This window comes from Diadema setosum, chromosome 9 (assembly GCF_964275005.1).
Source record: "Diadema setosum chromosome 9, eeDiaSeto1, whole genome shotgun sequence".
Classification (NCBI taxonomy): Eukaryota; Metazoa; Echinodermata; class Echinoidea; order Diadematoida; family Diadematidae; genus Diadema; species Diadema setosum.
Window position 1 is genome coordinate 7,034,554 of NC_092693.1, and position 13,546 is coordinate 7,048,099.

A 13,546-nucleotide genomic window follows, 5' to 3' on the forward strand; every position below is an offset into this window, starting at 1 on the left:
TAAATTTCTGGGATTCACAGTGAACTCAAATACAATGCAAGTCAGACTAGCTGGGGAAAAAGCGGTAGAAATACAAGACCTGTGTCGTGACCTGCTGAGTCAATCTGCCCCAACAATTCGAACGGTAGCTTCAGTCATAGGTAAATTGGTGGCCACTTTCCCTGGGGTACAGTATGGGCCTCTACACTACCGTGAACTTGAAAAAGCCAAAACTCAAGCCTTGAAAGCAAATAAAGGGCACTATGACAGGAAAATGTTCCTGCCACATCTAGCACGTGATGAGCTCCATTGGTGGGTGGATAATGTGGCTACTGAATATAGGGACATAGACAAGGCTACCCCTACAGTAGACATTACTAGTGATGCATCGGGGCTAGGTTGGGGTGCTTCTGATAGTTCCACCCACATTGGTGGCAGATGGAATGAGGAAGAGATGAAACGTGCAGAATTCAATGAAATCAACTACCTTGAATTGTGAGCTGCTTTCCTTGCTCTACAATCCTTTTGTCAGAAGGAGAGAAATGTACATGTTGCAATGCGACTGGATAACACAACAGCTGTCGCATATATTAACAACATGGGAGGAACAGGGTCAGAAAAGTGCAATAACCTCGCAAAGTCCCTGTGGCAGTGGTGTAGAACTAGGAATATTCGTGTTTTCCGCAACACACTTACCAGGAGTGTTAAATGTCATAGCGGATTCAAAGTCAAGACAATTCAATAACCAGCTCAAATGGATGCTAAATAGGAATGTGTTCCCACAGCTCTGCATGCTTTATGGGAAACCAGACATTGACCCGTTTGCCACTCGCCTTAATGCTCAAATTGACCACTATGTATCCTGGCTGCCAGATCCAGGGGCAGCGGCCATAGATGCTTTTTCCATTCCACTGACTGACACCTTTTTCTATGCATTCCCTCCTTTCTGCCTTATTGGCAGATGCCTGCAAAAAATTGACAAGGAAGAGGCAGAGGGTATCATGATTGTACCGAAATGGCCAACACAAGTCTGGTTTCCTTGATTGCTTGATTTATTGGTAGATAACCCTGTTATCCTCCCCATATCAAAATCACTAGTCACACAACCAAACTCAACTGAGCACCATCCACTTTACAAACGCCTTCACCTTTTGGCTTGAAGGTTATCAGGCAAACCCTCCAGAACTTGGGAGTTTCAACAGCAACATCTGACATCATCCTTGCTGCATGGCGACCATCAACCAGACACCAATATAGCACCTACCTCAAACGATGGCTGGGACTTTTGTAGTGAGAGACACTGTGATCTGTTGCAGACCTCTGCCCATCGTGTCCTAGATTTCCTCACCAAGCTTTTCCAGAATCTTGGATACAGTGCAATGAATACAGCGCGATCTGCATTGTCAACTTTTGTTTTGCTTGATGGTCATCATACGGTCAGTACTCACCCGCTCATAACAAGGTTCATGCGCGGTGTTTTTAACCTAACCTTTTTAACCTAACCTGGGATGTTCAGCCAGTGCTTGAATACTTACGTAGTTTTTCACCAATAGCTATGCTTTCTTTGAAGGAACTATCTTTCAAGACCTGCATGCTGGCAGCATTAGTCACAGTGCAACGTCAGCAGACTTTACACTTACTCAACACTTGTACGATGGATATGACTGAAAATTCTATTACATTTCATGTTATTGAACTGGTTAAGCAAAGTAAGCCAGGAAGGGTAGGATGCGTAGTGAAGCTGAATGCGTACCCTACAGACCCTCGTGTTTGTATTTATGTACATATGAAAGCTTATTTGGCTCAGACAGAGTCACTATGTGGTACGGAACAGTACGTGTTTATCAGCCACAAAAAACCTCACAAGAGAGTGAGAAGAGATACCATCAGGAGAGGGATCAAGCATATCATGCGGGACTCGGGGATTGATATATCTGCCTTTAAGCCCCACTCTACTCGAGCGGCATCCGTGACGAAAGCAAAAGCAGCTGATGTCCCAGTCACAACAATTATGCAGCAAGCAGGATGGAGCACTGAGAGCACATTCCGTAACTTCTATGACAAACCAATCATCCCGTCAGATCCATCCAAATTTGCTGCAAAACTTCTCCAAGATTAAAGGTGTTCACCTTGCAGGTATGAATTGCTTCTTTTAGTCCAATATAAATACTGATTGGATTGTTGAGGCCAGAGTTTCTTTGAAGTCTCACTTTGTTTTGTAAGGACACGCAGTGAAATAAAATGAAAGGATTAAACAGGCAAGTACTTACCTTGTGAAGTTTGATCCTCATTTTATGAGGTACATGGAGTGGAGAAATAAAGTGCCCACCACTCCCTACCCTTATAACACTGAAAAATCTTTATGATGGTTCCATTGGTCTTGGGATTCTTGCATTCACTCAATCCTAATACCCCAGTCACATAGACATCCCGGATCACCCCGGACCACCCTGGATCTGATCCAGGGAGAGATCTGTGTTGACGCCGGGAGGCCAACACGGCAACTTTTGGAGGTCAAAAACATCCGGCGTCATCCGGGGATTGCCATGTTGGCAGAGCAATCCAGGGTGGTCCGTGTGGCTGCCGTGTAGCTGCCGTGTTGATCCGTGTAGATGCCATGTTTGTCCGTGTAGATGCCGCGCTCTTCCGGCCTTATCCGTGTTGATACCGTGTGTACAGTCATACCAAAATCCCGGATATCCCCGGACGTCCCCGGATCACCGTGTAGATCCTTGAGCATCCGTGTTTATATGTGACTGGGGCATTAGCAAGGCACATTGGCTATGAAATGTTAAACTCTGTTCTCACTTTGAAGTCTGGCGCGTGCGAACTGAACGGGTTTCTCACTTTATCTCTCCACTCCACGTACCTCATAAAATGAGGATCAAACTTCACAAGGTAAGTACTTGCTCGTTTAATCTTTTCATTATCATATGATCACATTGGCCAAATCACTGCCTCACACAAGGTTCCACCAGTCAGTGTGTAATACTCAGGGCAAATCAGAAAAGCAAAAACAACAGCAACTATTTCCAGTTCCATGGGATACAAATTTCCCCTCCACGCATAAGTGCATAGCGGTGCGTGACTTGCAGGTGGAGGCCGCGCGTGGTCACGCCCAGCTTGAGTGGATTCTGCCGCAGCTGCCGGCAGCAAGTTATCATCTGCAGCGGGGTCACGGTGAGGTCTCGTGTCAAGGTAGCCAGGTCCATCTCCTCCAGGCAACCTGCAATGATGCAGGCCTCCTCCTTGGTGTTACTGTGGGAGATTACATAAGACTTTTTTTTTTGCATGTTTTCTGGGACCAGCGAATGTTTTTAAAGGTATGGTGTAGTATCAACATAGATGAGGATTGAGCTTTTAACTTTTTTTTGCGAGATATCAAGAAATCACTTACAAAATTTTATGGAGCATACCATTCTAGGAGGTATTTAAAGTTTATTTGAGAAAATCTGTTCTGAAATGGCTGAAATATCCCCAAAATAAAGTAAAACAAAGTGATCCTTATAAAAGGCCAGGGTCCCACCTTTTATTAGTATCTCTTGTTTTGGATATCTCAGCCATTTCAAAACCAATTTTCATCAAACAAATCTTGAATTTCTCTTGGAGATACATGCTCTTTAACATTATATAAGAGGTTTCTCATTATCTTTCTTAAAAAGTTGGAAACCTGAAGCCCAGTCTCAACCAAAACTATACAATCCCTTTAAACTTTTGGGAGGTCATGACAGAATAACATTGTACTTCATTCAACTCTGGTATTGACAAACAGTGAAATCAGCACAACTGCTCTGAAAACAAAAACAAACAAACAAATAAAAACCGTGTGCTGTGAAGGTTGATATCACTGAATAATTTGGGGGGACAGGGAAAACTGCTTTGTAAAACTAATGTAATGTTCATCAGTGTCAATCACAACGTGTTTCTAAAGAATTACCCATTGTTAACTAGAACAAAGGAAAAACTCAGAAAACAAAATCATCTTAAAATTGATGAAAAGTACCAATGTCACAGAGTTAAAAGTGTTATAATGGATACAATTTGTGGGCAATATGCCCTTTTCTGCATGCCAATTGGCTTAAATCATTCCGAAATCATACAAGAAGAAGAATACTCAGAGCTGCATTTCTTGTGCACTAGACCAACAACACATCATACTGCCACACATGTGTGAATACTGTATACGCCGAATATTTTGCGAGGTTTTTATTTTCGTGAATTTCGCGAGTGAGGTGCTATTCGCGAAATTGTGTTTTCCTTACAATGTGGTGGAACCCGATTTATCTCATAACTGTTAGTACCTTTTGTGCCGAGCATGGAGCTCCCTCGCTTGGTGAGAGTTGGACTGGAGAAAACTGGTAAGGCTCTGGACAGAGCTATTGCACATGACATGGAGATTACCCTTGTAGTCCATATATTGTTGACCTGAACTCCTGCAAAATGTTCATTGAAAAGACAAGCAATCAGCAGAAATTCCATCAAATGTGCAATTCTGTGACTAACAGCTGTAAAATAAGCCAAAGTCATGATGGTGTCACCTCAAAACTCTCCCATTGGTTTGTACACTAAAAAATCATAAAAATTATGCTTTGGGCGAGTAGTTTAAAACTACAATGCATTCATAATTACAGATCATCATTTCTTTGTTGGAGCCAATGGCCTTTTTCATGGCATGAAACTTGTGAATCGCCACTGGCACTCAATATTCATTGTGCAGAAAAAACACTTTCACGTGCATTTAACTATTGCAAATCTTGCCTCCTGGCAAAATCCCCCAAAGTTTCATGCATGTGGAAATTTCTGGTTTTACAATACAGTGCACTCCCATTATAAAAAATAAGGTTAAAAAAAAAAAATTACAGCTACAACAAAGTAAAAATTCAGGCCCCAACATTATCCACTCTTTGTTTTTTGATTAGTTATTTGTTTGGTTATAACGCAAGTTCTATATAATGAAAGAAAACTGCTGGTCCTGAGGACTTTGTTATAGCAGGAGTCCACTGTACTTAATTCATTAAAATCATCTCCGATTTGTAGTGGCAGTGCTTATCACAATACATTGGTTTTGTACATCTTTGTCAGTTCAGTATACACAGATGTTTTGATGTTATCTGTCATATCTGTTTGATTATTACTCTACTAAAGTCAACTGAGACATGAAATGGAATTGCACTTTGAACCAACTATTGTCTTTGTCATTGGATTCCCATCAGTAAAACACCAGATATGAAGGACACTTTGCTATTCAGACATTACTGGATGGATACACGCATCGCAGCCCCTGCCTACAAATAATTCCTACATCTCTGGCCGCACCTTGCACTTCTTAAAGATCTGGTAGTGTGGAGATACCATGGAGTGGCAAGGCTGGCCAGGCTCAGATATATTCGAGAATCCCTGTAACTTTCCAGCTCTACAATTGATCTCCATGTGAGTGCACACACAATTGAAAATCTCAACTGCAGTGTGGACCATTACCGATGAGTGTAGGTTTCAATGCTCATATTCACTTAAGGGCACTATTCGTGCATTTTGAGTGTATCCCCATTGGCAGTGAATGAAGATTGATCAAATTGGACCACCAATGTGTCCTAATGCTACTGGGTCTTTAACCCGTTGAGGACAGGCTGATTTTGCTACAACACGCATCTCCCATAGACACCTGCCCGAGTATACTCGTGACTTGTCCTCAACGGGTTAAAGGGACTGTACAGTACTGGCTGAGGTGGGGATTCATGTTTTGAACATTTCCTAAGTGAGATAATGAGAAACCTCTTATGAGATATGAAAGAGCATGTAATTTTAAGAAGGATTCAAAGTTTATTTGAAGAAAATTGGTTTTCAAATGGCTGAGATATCCCAAAAAGTGATAATAATAAAAGGCGACAGGCCATGCCGTTTGTTAGGATCTCTTTGTTTCACCTTGTTTTTGGATATCTCAGCCATTTCAAAACCGATTTTCATCAAATAAACTTTTGATACCCCTCAGAGTTGCATGCTCTTTGACATCTCATAGAGTGGTTTCTGAATATCTTGCAAAACGTTAAAAGCTAAATCCTCACCTCAACCAGAACTGCACACACCCTTTAATACCATGAACAAACTTTGGAGACAGGATTTTACCCTTCGACAATGACATGAACACCCTCCAGGCTTCCCTGAGGCATGATCGCTTCCTTGCATCCATCCTCCTCCGTTGCCTCAGCAGTACTGGAATCATTTTCAATCGTCTCTACCATCTTTGTGAGAGCGCTGTGATGAGAGCGGGCCGTCGTCGTCACAATTTCCGCGGCCCCAATGCTGCATCCACCGAGGAGGGATGATAGGCGGCGCTCCATGGGCGGGATGAATCGCAGAATTTCCCTCTCCCTGGGGAGGCTGGCCACGAGCTGGAATGGAATTGTCACAAGGGATACTGGTGAGTGATTTCTTGCAAAGATGTCAAACAGCTTTGGTACAAGTAGCAGCCCTCTATTTGCAAGGCATTTAGAGAGGGCCAGAGGTCTGAAATGGGATGCAATTCAAACAACCATTCAAGTGAGCGACTATAACTGATGTTGCAAAATCACTTACTGTCCTGAATAAAGTAAATCTATTTATTTCAATCACTATTACTCTATCTTAGAAATTAAGTTTGAAAAACAAACAAACAAACAAACAAAAAACAGAATACACATAGAGCTGCCACAAAAAAGTTCCTACTCTTCGAACAGACAATAAATTAGTCGGACTTTCAAAATATTGTTTCCATTTGTGCCAATTCAGTTCCTCTTGTCTCTATGTGAATCCATTTCCTGATCTGTCTGCATCCATACTCATTGAATGCACTCTCAAATCTTTGCCAACTCATGGCAATTATAACAACAATACCACCATGAATAAACACCATGTGCTAGTATTTCACATTGCAGGGAGTACTCATTGGCATAGCGCTGTTCTCTTGGCTACTCCTTATCTTGACTGGCACATCTCAATGAAGGAAACAAAAAGCTATAATTGCACCTTCATGGACAAATTCAGGTTTAAATGGATCTCTAGATGTGCCAGTAATGGGTCGGATACCAGGAAATGACCAAATGCCATCAAAGCTTGGTGCACACACAATAGATTGCAAATTCTCCACCATCATGTACATTTAGCAAAACCTACCGACAGCCACTGATGGGGCACTTCTTGGCTTCCTAAGGAAATTGTACCTGATGGCATCAGCCTTGTGACATCCCCCAGCACAATTGTGCAACCTGTTACGTAGAAAAAAAAAATAGGCAGAAAATATGAACATTTCACCAAAAATTCCATTGCCCACATGGAACCAAATACCAAAGAAGGTGCTTTTTTTAGCCTGCATTACAGCAGTTCACAGTGGATTCCACTTCAGGATTTATTGAAGGCCTTGGTTTCAATGTTTGTTTGTATGTTTGTTGTTTGTTTTTTTTTTAATAAAACTTACAGGATATCTTGGAGCCAGCTGTCATGTCTGTAAATCGTCACTGGGGTGACAAGACCTTGTATCTGCAATTTTGGTGAAAATGACTTTTTTGGATTAATGGTCAAATAATGGGTTAAGTGATGTCCTATGCAAATCCCAACTGTCTCACTCCAAAAATGAAGCCACCACGGCATGTCAAAGGAAAGGCTATCCCATTCGCCACAGTGTTTTGGCTGCCATGTTTTTTGGCTCTCCTGAACATTTGACATTTTGTAGATACGAGGTCTTGTCGCCCCAGCGACGAAATATCTTTTTGGGTCTGGCAATGACATTTACACTAGGGCACAGGTCAGCTTCATAAAAAGAATGTGAAAAGAAAATGAAATTAAAATATCAATAATCTAAAAAAAAAAATACACTGGTGGCACTGTAGGAGGCAAAGAAAAGAAAAGGCTTTGTAGGTGCAGTGTGTTTGCAGCTCCACAAAGGCTTTCTGCCCAACACAAATCTCCCCCCCCCCCCCCCTACACACACACACATACACTTGTACCCCTGATTTACCTCTAAGATTCTGCATGATGGTCACATGCTGCTGACACAGGTCAAGGACAGTTCTGAGGCAGGCTCGAAAGTTGACAACATCCCACATGCTGTCCCACCTTACGTCCACCAGGTCCAATCGTCTGATCACGTCTCGGCGAAGGGACTCGATGTCGTCTCTGATTGGCTGGCTGCTGGCAAGCTTTCTCCTGGCCTCTTTGATGTTGGTCTTCAACCAGTAGCTGCCACAAGAAGCAGGGTAAAATTTCAATTAATTCTGGAAGTGAAATCACAGGAGAACGTCTGTGCTAATGGCATAATTACAAGATGATCACATAGTAATCAAGATAAGCAAATATTGTGCAGAGAGAAAGAAAAGTATTACATTGCGTAAAACTTCATTGTTTTGCATCTGGAATGTACCGCTCATGCAAAATACTGGAATTCTACAGAATTAGACTGAAAACATCAATACCAACAATTTATATCTAAGGACGCAACATCCCACTTTACTGAAAACATGCTCACCAAACTCTGCATGCAACTTGTACTGAAGTGAGGTGTTCATCCTTGAATTTGTCCGAACATGAAGAAAATTAGACTTAAAAATCTTTAGACACTCTATAAAAAGAAAATGAATAAAATGGCTACAAACCTGAGAAATATCATGAACATTGATAAAGATCCAGTTTGCAAGATCTAACAATAATTTTGAATTGATACCTCAGAGTAATATCAGGTTTGCGCGGTCTTTGATGAACTTTGGTGTTTGGATTTTTCTTCCCGGTATACTCATAGTAGGAATGGTGCCACTCCACTGGTCGAGGGAACACTCCTCTTGCGGCGTCATTCTCCTGCTTGTACCGGTCAACGAGGGCAGTAGACAGGGTGCAGCTCTCAAGAACACCCCTGACTGTGGTGTAGACATCCAATGAAGTCAGGTTGATGTTGACACTCTTCAGCGCAGTGCTTCCTAATCAAGTCCATCAAAAAGGCAACCAACAACAGTTAGAAATGGAAATATACTAATGCCTTCACTGATTTTAGCAGCATGTAAGTAGCAACTATGTTTGCAAAGTCTAGCTATGTGTTCCCTATAAATTAGGTACAGTATTTGACAATATGAAAGAGAAATAAAAGGATGATCCAACAGTAGGTGAGGATTACATTGCAAGATTCAATTCTTTATAATGTGTCATTAACTCTTGCTACACTTGACTGCACTCCATTAATTACTACTGAGAAAAATATAAAAGCTGCCTAATATGCATCTCTTAGGCATTGAAGTCTTTCAAATAATTCACATGTTGGAAGCAATATAAAGCTCATGATTAATATTCTTATAATATAGTAAATACTATCTGGGATTAGTTCTAATCTCTGTGCTGTACAGTGCGCTCCTGTTATAACAAACACAGTTATAAAAAAATTCCGGTTACAACAAAGTAAAAATTCAGGCCGCAACAATATCTGCACTATGTTTTTCATTGTTTATTTGTTTGGTCATAACGAAATTTTGATATAACGAAAGAAAACTGCCGGTCCTGAGGACTTCCTTATAACGGGAGTCCACTGTATTTTTATTTTTATAACTGTTCCTTTTCACAGGTTTCACTTTTCTGTTCATATTCAATGCTGACAAAGTTCTTTGTGGTCTATTCTATCTCTCTCTTAGTGGACAATTATTGCCATCCTCATCTTTAAGACAATCATTGTTACTATAACATGAATTTCATAAAGGCCATGCTGAGCTAGAAAAAACGTAACATTTGATGTAGTCACAGTCCTGGCAATGCAATTACAATTTTCATGAAACAAGAACTCCTGTATCAAATACATAGTCATTTTTTTAGATCTACCACTGTTTCCACCATATATTGTAGATTATTTTGATTTATTTATTTATTATCATTATTTTTTTTATTATTATTATTTTACAGGGCACTACATTAAAGCTCTAAGGAATTTTATGACACTGCTATTTTGTGAACATATTTGTATGTAGGAGAGATGTTTTTGAACCTCATCGGAACATTAAGCAACTGTGATGGAACTTTTCTGGTCAAGTTTCAACATGCTGGTATGGACACACAAACTAATCATGTACCTTTGTAATGAAGCATGTTCTTTGCACCTTTGCTACCATTTCTGAGATAAAATGTGAGTTCAGTGGCCGTAACTCTCTTATCTGTCTGGAGGTCATCTATGTATGCAAAGAGCTGTTGCAGAGACCGTTCATTTGTTTCCTGCAGGGACAGAGACAAGAAGAGTCATAAAAACAAGCATGTTTCTGACACTGTATCATTTTCTTCAGCATAACTACATCCCTATAAACAATTACATGATGAGCTATTATGAAATCAAAGATAGAGGATGTATCCAGAATCCTGATAACAACAATGCAGAGTGGATACACTTTGGATTAGACTTGCAATGAGAGCTTGCACAGTGCTAATTCCAATCACTGGGAATATCACTTGGCCATAAATCTGGCATGAGCCCTGGTATACAAACCAGAGCAGCAAGACTCTGCAAAATGACTTACATAATACCAAATGATTAGAAATTTATACAACTGGCATAGGCTGATTTCAATCACATTATCAATGACACTTTCAAAGGATATTTCTATCTCTAAATCATATTTCAGTATCTAGAAAAGTTCTTTTAGAGCATAGTTACTTTTTTTGTTTTGTTTTGGTGGGTTTTTTTTTTCACTTTTTCAAATGTGGGAATGGCTTGCATAATATCCAGGACTATGAAAACTAAACTGCTCTTCTCTGTTTAAAAAGAAAAAAGAAAAAAGAAAAAAGAGAGATTTCTTTAAAAGAAAAAAGATATAATTTGATAGTTCTCTAAGGTGTCAATTATTATGTCCAGCCCAAATTTGCTTTGTGCATTCCTAAAACAAAGCCTCACTGGAAGGGTATGTTGTCTAGTTTCAATGAAAAAAAACAAACAAACTGGGGAATGTAGACTATCAATTGGCTTTGTAGGAAGGAAATATCTGTGTCACAAAATTGACAGTAACATGGTGGACTAATTGAGTTCCTTTTTGTGCTACTTGCCCTCGCTCTTGGGTGCTGCCCAAAGAAGTCCGGGTGGACGGCAAAGAGAAAAGGACGGAGAGCTTCGGTGGTTTGTGCTGATGTCAAGCATCGTATGAGGACACTCCCATTGGGAGGGTTCATCATCCTGAAGATTCTATGTACATAAAAACACACAGAATGTGTATTACAGTGAAGACTGAGGTTTTGTGCCTTTCCACAGAAAACAGTGGTCATTGGATTATTCAGCTACTGGTGCTCCTGGTTTCTGTTTTATTGTCATTAGTCAAATCAGATATAGAAAATCAAGCAGCCAAAAACAAACAAACAAATGTAAAAACAAATGGGTCTTAAACCAGTGGCAGGGTAAGTTTTTTTTAGAAAATTCATGGCAGTGAATACTTTCAACCAAATGACTTGGTCAATAAATGATAAATGATAAATAATTGCAAGCAAAGCTATCCATACTCTGCATTGTTTCTCTTTAAATACACTTTGAGTTTCCAATTGGTCTTACCTCTTAAATCTGTAAATATGATGCATACTGGCAAATTTTGTCCTCCAGATGGTCATTGGAAATAACACCTGAATCAGCTTCTCTGCATCCTCCAGGAATATGAAGGAAAGCGAGCTAGGCCACTGAAATAATAATAAAAATAAAATATATTACCTGGCACATGTAGAACCTAGAATTGAGGTACAAATTAAATCTAGAGCACCAGATTCTAAATCCTCACTTAATCTCTATCCTCTAGATGACTACAACTAGACTCTCTAGAAAAGTCCAGTTGGGCCCTGGCCCTGTTGCATTATAAAAAAAGTAATCAAACTTACATCAGAAAATCAAATTCCGTCAGATAACTTTATCAGGCCGATGGTGACCGATGGCCGATGACGACGACCCTACAAGGGTAATTTACTCAGTCTCAGGACATAAAACTGCTCCATAAGCAAGTTTTACATACAGAGTTCTAAAGTAAGCTAGCTATAGATCTAGCTAGAGTAGCTCACCTAGAACTAAATATCAACTTAAAAAGTAGGCCTAGATCCTACTCGAGTTCGTAATCTCTCGAGTCTTGAGTTTAATCGCACCGGCGACCAGTAAGTTACAGCCCCTAGGCCCCAGGTTCGGTTAGAACCTACGGCCATACGGCCTACTGCCTACGCTACGGGTAGCAGGCCTACCTTTAATGCTTTATGTCCTTTTTGTGTCAGGCATCCCTTTGCAGTTTGCATCGTGTTTTCAATGTACTTAATGATTATTATATTTGTTCATACATGTATGTATATATGTTAACATTATGTTTGTTGTATTTTACTGTTACAAAGACATTGTAAATTTCTCATACTCCGAAAGGGGTCGTTAGAAACTGTTCAAACAAACTTCAAACTTCAAACGTCAAACTCCGCTCCGCGTCCATACAAACATTATTTTGCACGTGTGGGACCATCTCTAGAGATTCGCAGCCACAACCAACATCAACAAATGTGAGTAATTTAAGCATGTAAAGATGCATACCTACGATATTTCCTCGCAAAATTCCAACGTCACTTCATGGTAAGTTCATGCAGCTATTTTATGTTTATCTGACAGCTCAAAACAGCACAAATCCAACTTGAAAATACGTTAGTATGTTGTGGTTCGGTCAGGGTTAACCGCAGCAGCGACCCCATACGGACAAATTACTGTGTTACAGCGCCCCGCGACGGGGTTAGGTCAGGGTAAACACCCCATCTCCACAGTGTACAAGTTTGACAACTGACATGATGTAGTCTATCGATTATTCCCCCGTTTGTATTTATTTTTTTGTTTGTTCTTTTTTTTAATCAGGCGCGGTGGAGCACCCCAATTTGCATCTCATTATCGCCCCGTTCTATTTGAATTTCCAACGGGCATCCACGGCTGCCCGAAACTGTGTGCATGAAAAAGTCAAATCTTTACCTTCTCCTTGTGCCGCTATGCGTGCCGCTAGTAAACTCAAACTTCCCACACTATCTAAGTTTTTAAAAACCTTCCTTTTGATGAAGAAATTATGAAATTTGCTGCACTAGAACTTGAGATATTAAAGCGTTTTGAAAATCACCTCTCGCAAAACATGCTCTCTGTTTTTTTACGACTGGACTATGGCCGGGCTGCGGCCGGGCTCCAATGTGTGCGAAATTGTCGACATAAGTTCATCAGGCCTCAATCCATATATGGTGAAAGTTTTCGCTTGATTCCACCTGTACTTTTTGAGAAATCAACTTGTTTCTACAGGGTTTGGAATAGAAAATTGTAGTGAGCGAAACAATTGAAAATGACGTCATTTCTTTTCCCGTAATATTGGGCATGCGTGAGATTCAGGATTTCGTGCTCATTGTTGGTTTGCATGTGACGCAGTCAATTTGCTGAGTGTCGCACGGCGGTGACTGCTGAGCTGCTGCCGCGCACGCTGCATGCAGCAATGCGTTGTGTGTGCTGTGACATGCAACGCTACAGCAGGGAGGTGAGACTCACCGCCCTGGCTACAGTGACGCGATTATATATACATGGGACCGACCTGTACGCTTT

General features: G+C 40.6%; 1 protein-coding gene across 1 annotated transcript; it reads right to left on the minus strand.

Annotated features, from left to right (window-relative positions):
• Window positions 1–2,957: 2,957 nt before the first annotated feature.
• On the minus strand, window positions 2,958–11,142 carry LOC140232791 (T-cell activation inhibitor, mitochondrial-like). The gene is made up of 8 exons (XM_072312908.1): window positions 11,017–11,142; window positions 10,089–10,194; window positions 8,672–8,921; window positions 7,970–8,190; window positions 7,129–7,220; window positions 6,103–6,368; window positions 4,281–4,412; window positions 2,958–3,237 (listed from the first exon to the last, which is right to left on the minus strand). The coding sequence occupies exons 1-8, from the start codon at window positions 11,140–11,142 to the stop codon at window positions 3,006–3,008; spliced, it is 1,425 nt and encodes a 474-aa protein (XP_072169009.1). The 3' UTR covers window positions 2,958–3,005.
• Window positions 11,143–13,546: the final 2,404 nt, after the last annotated feature.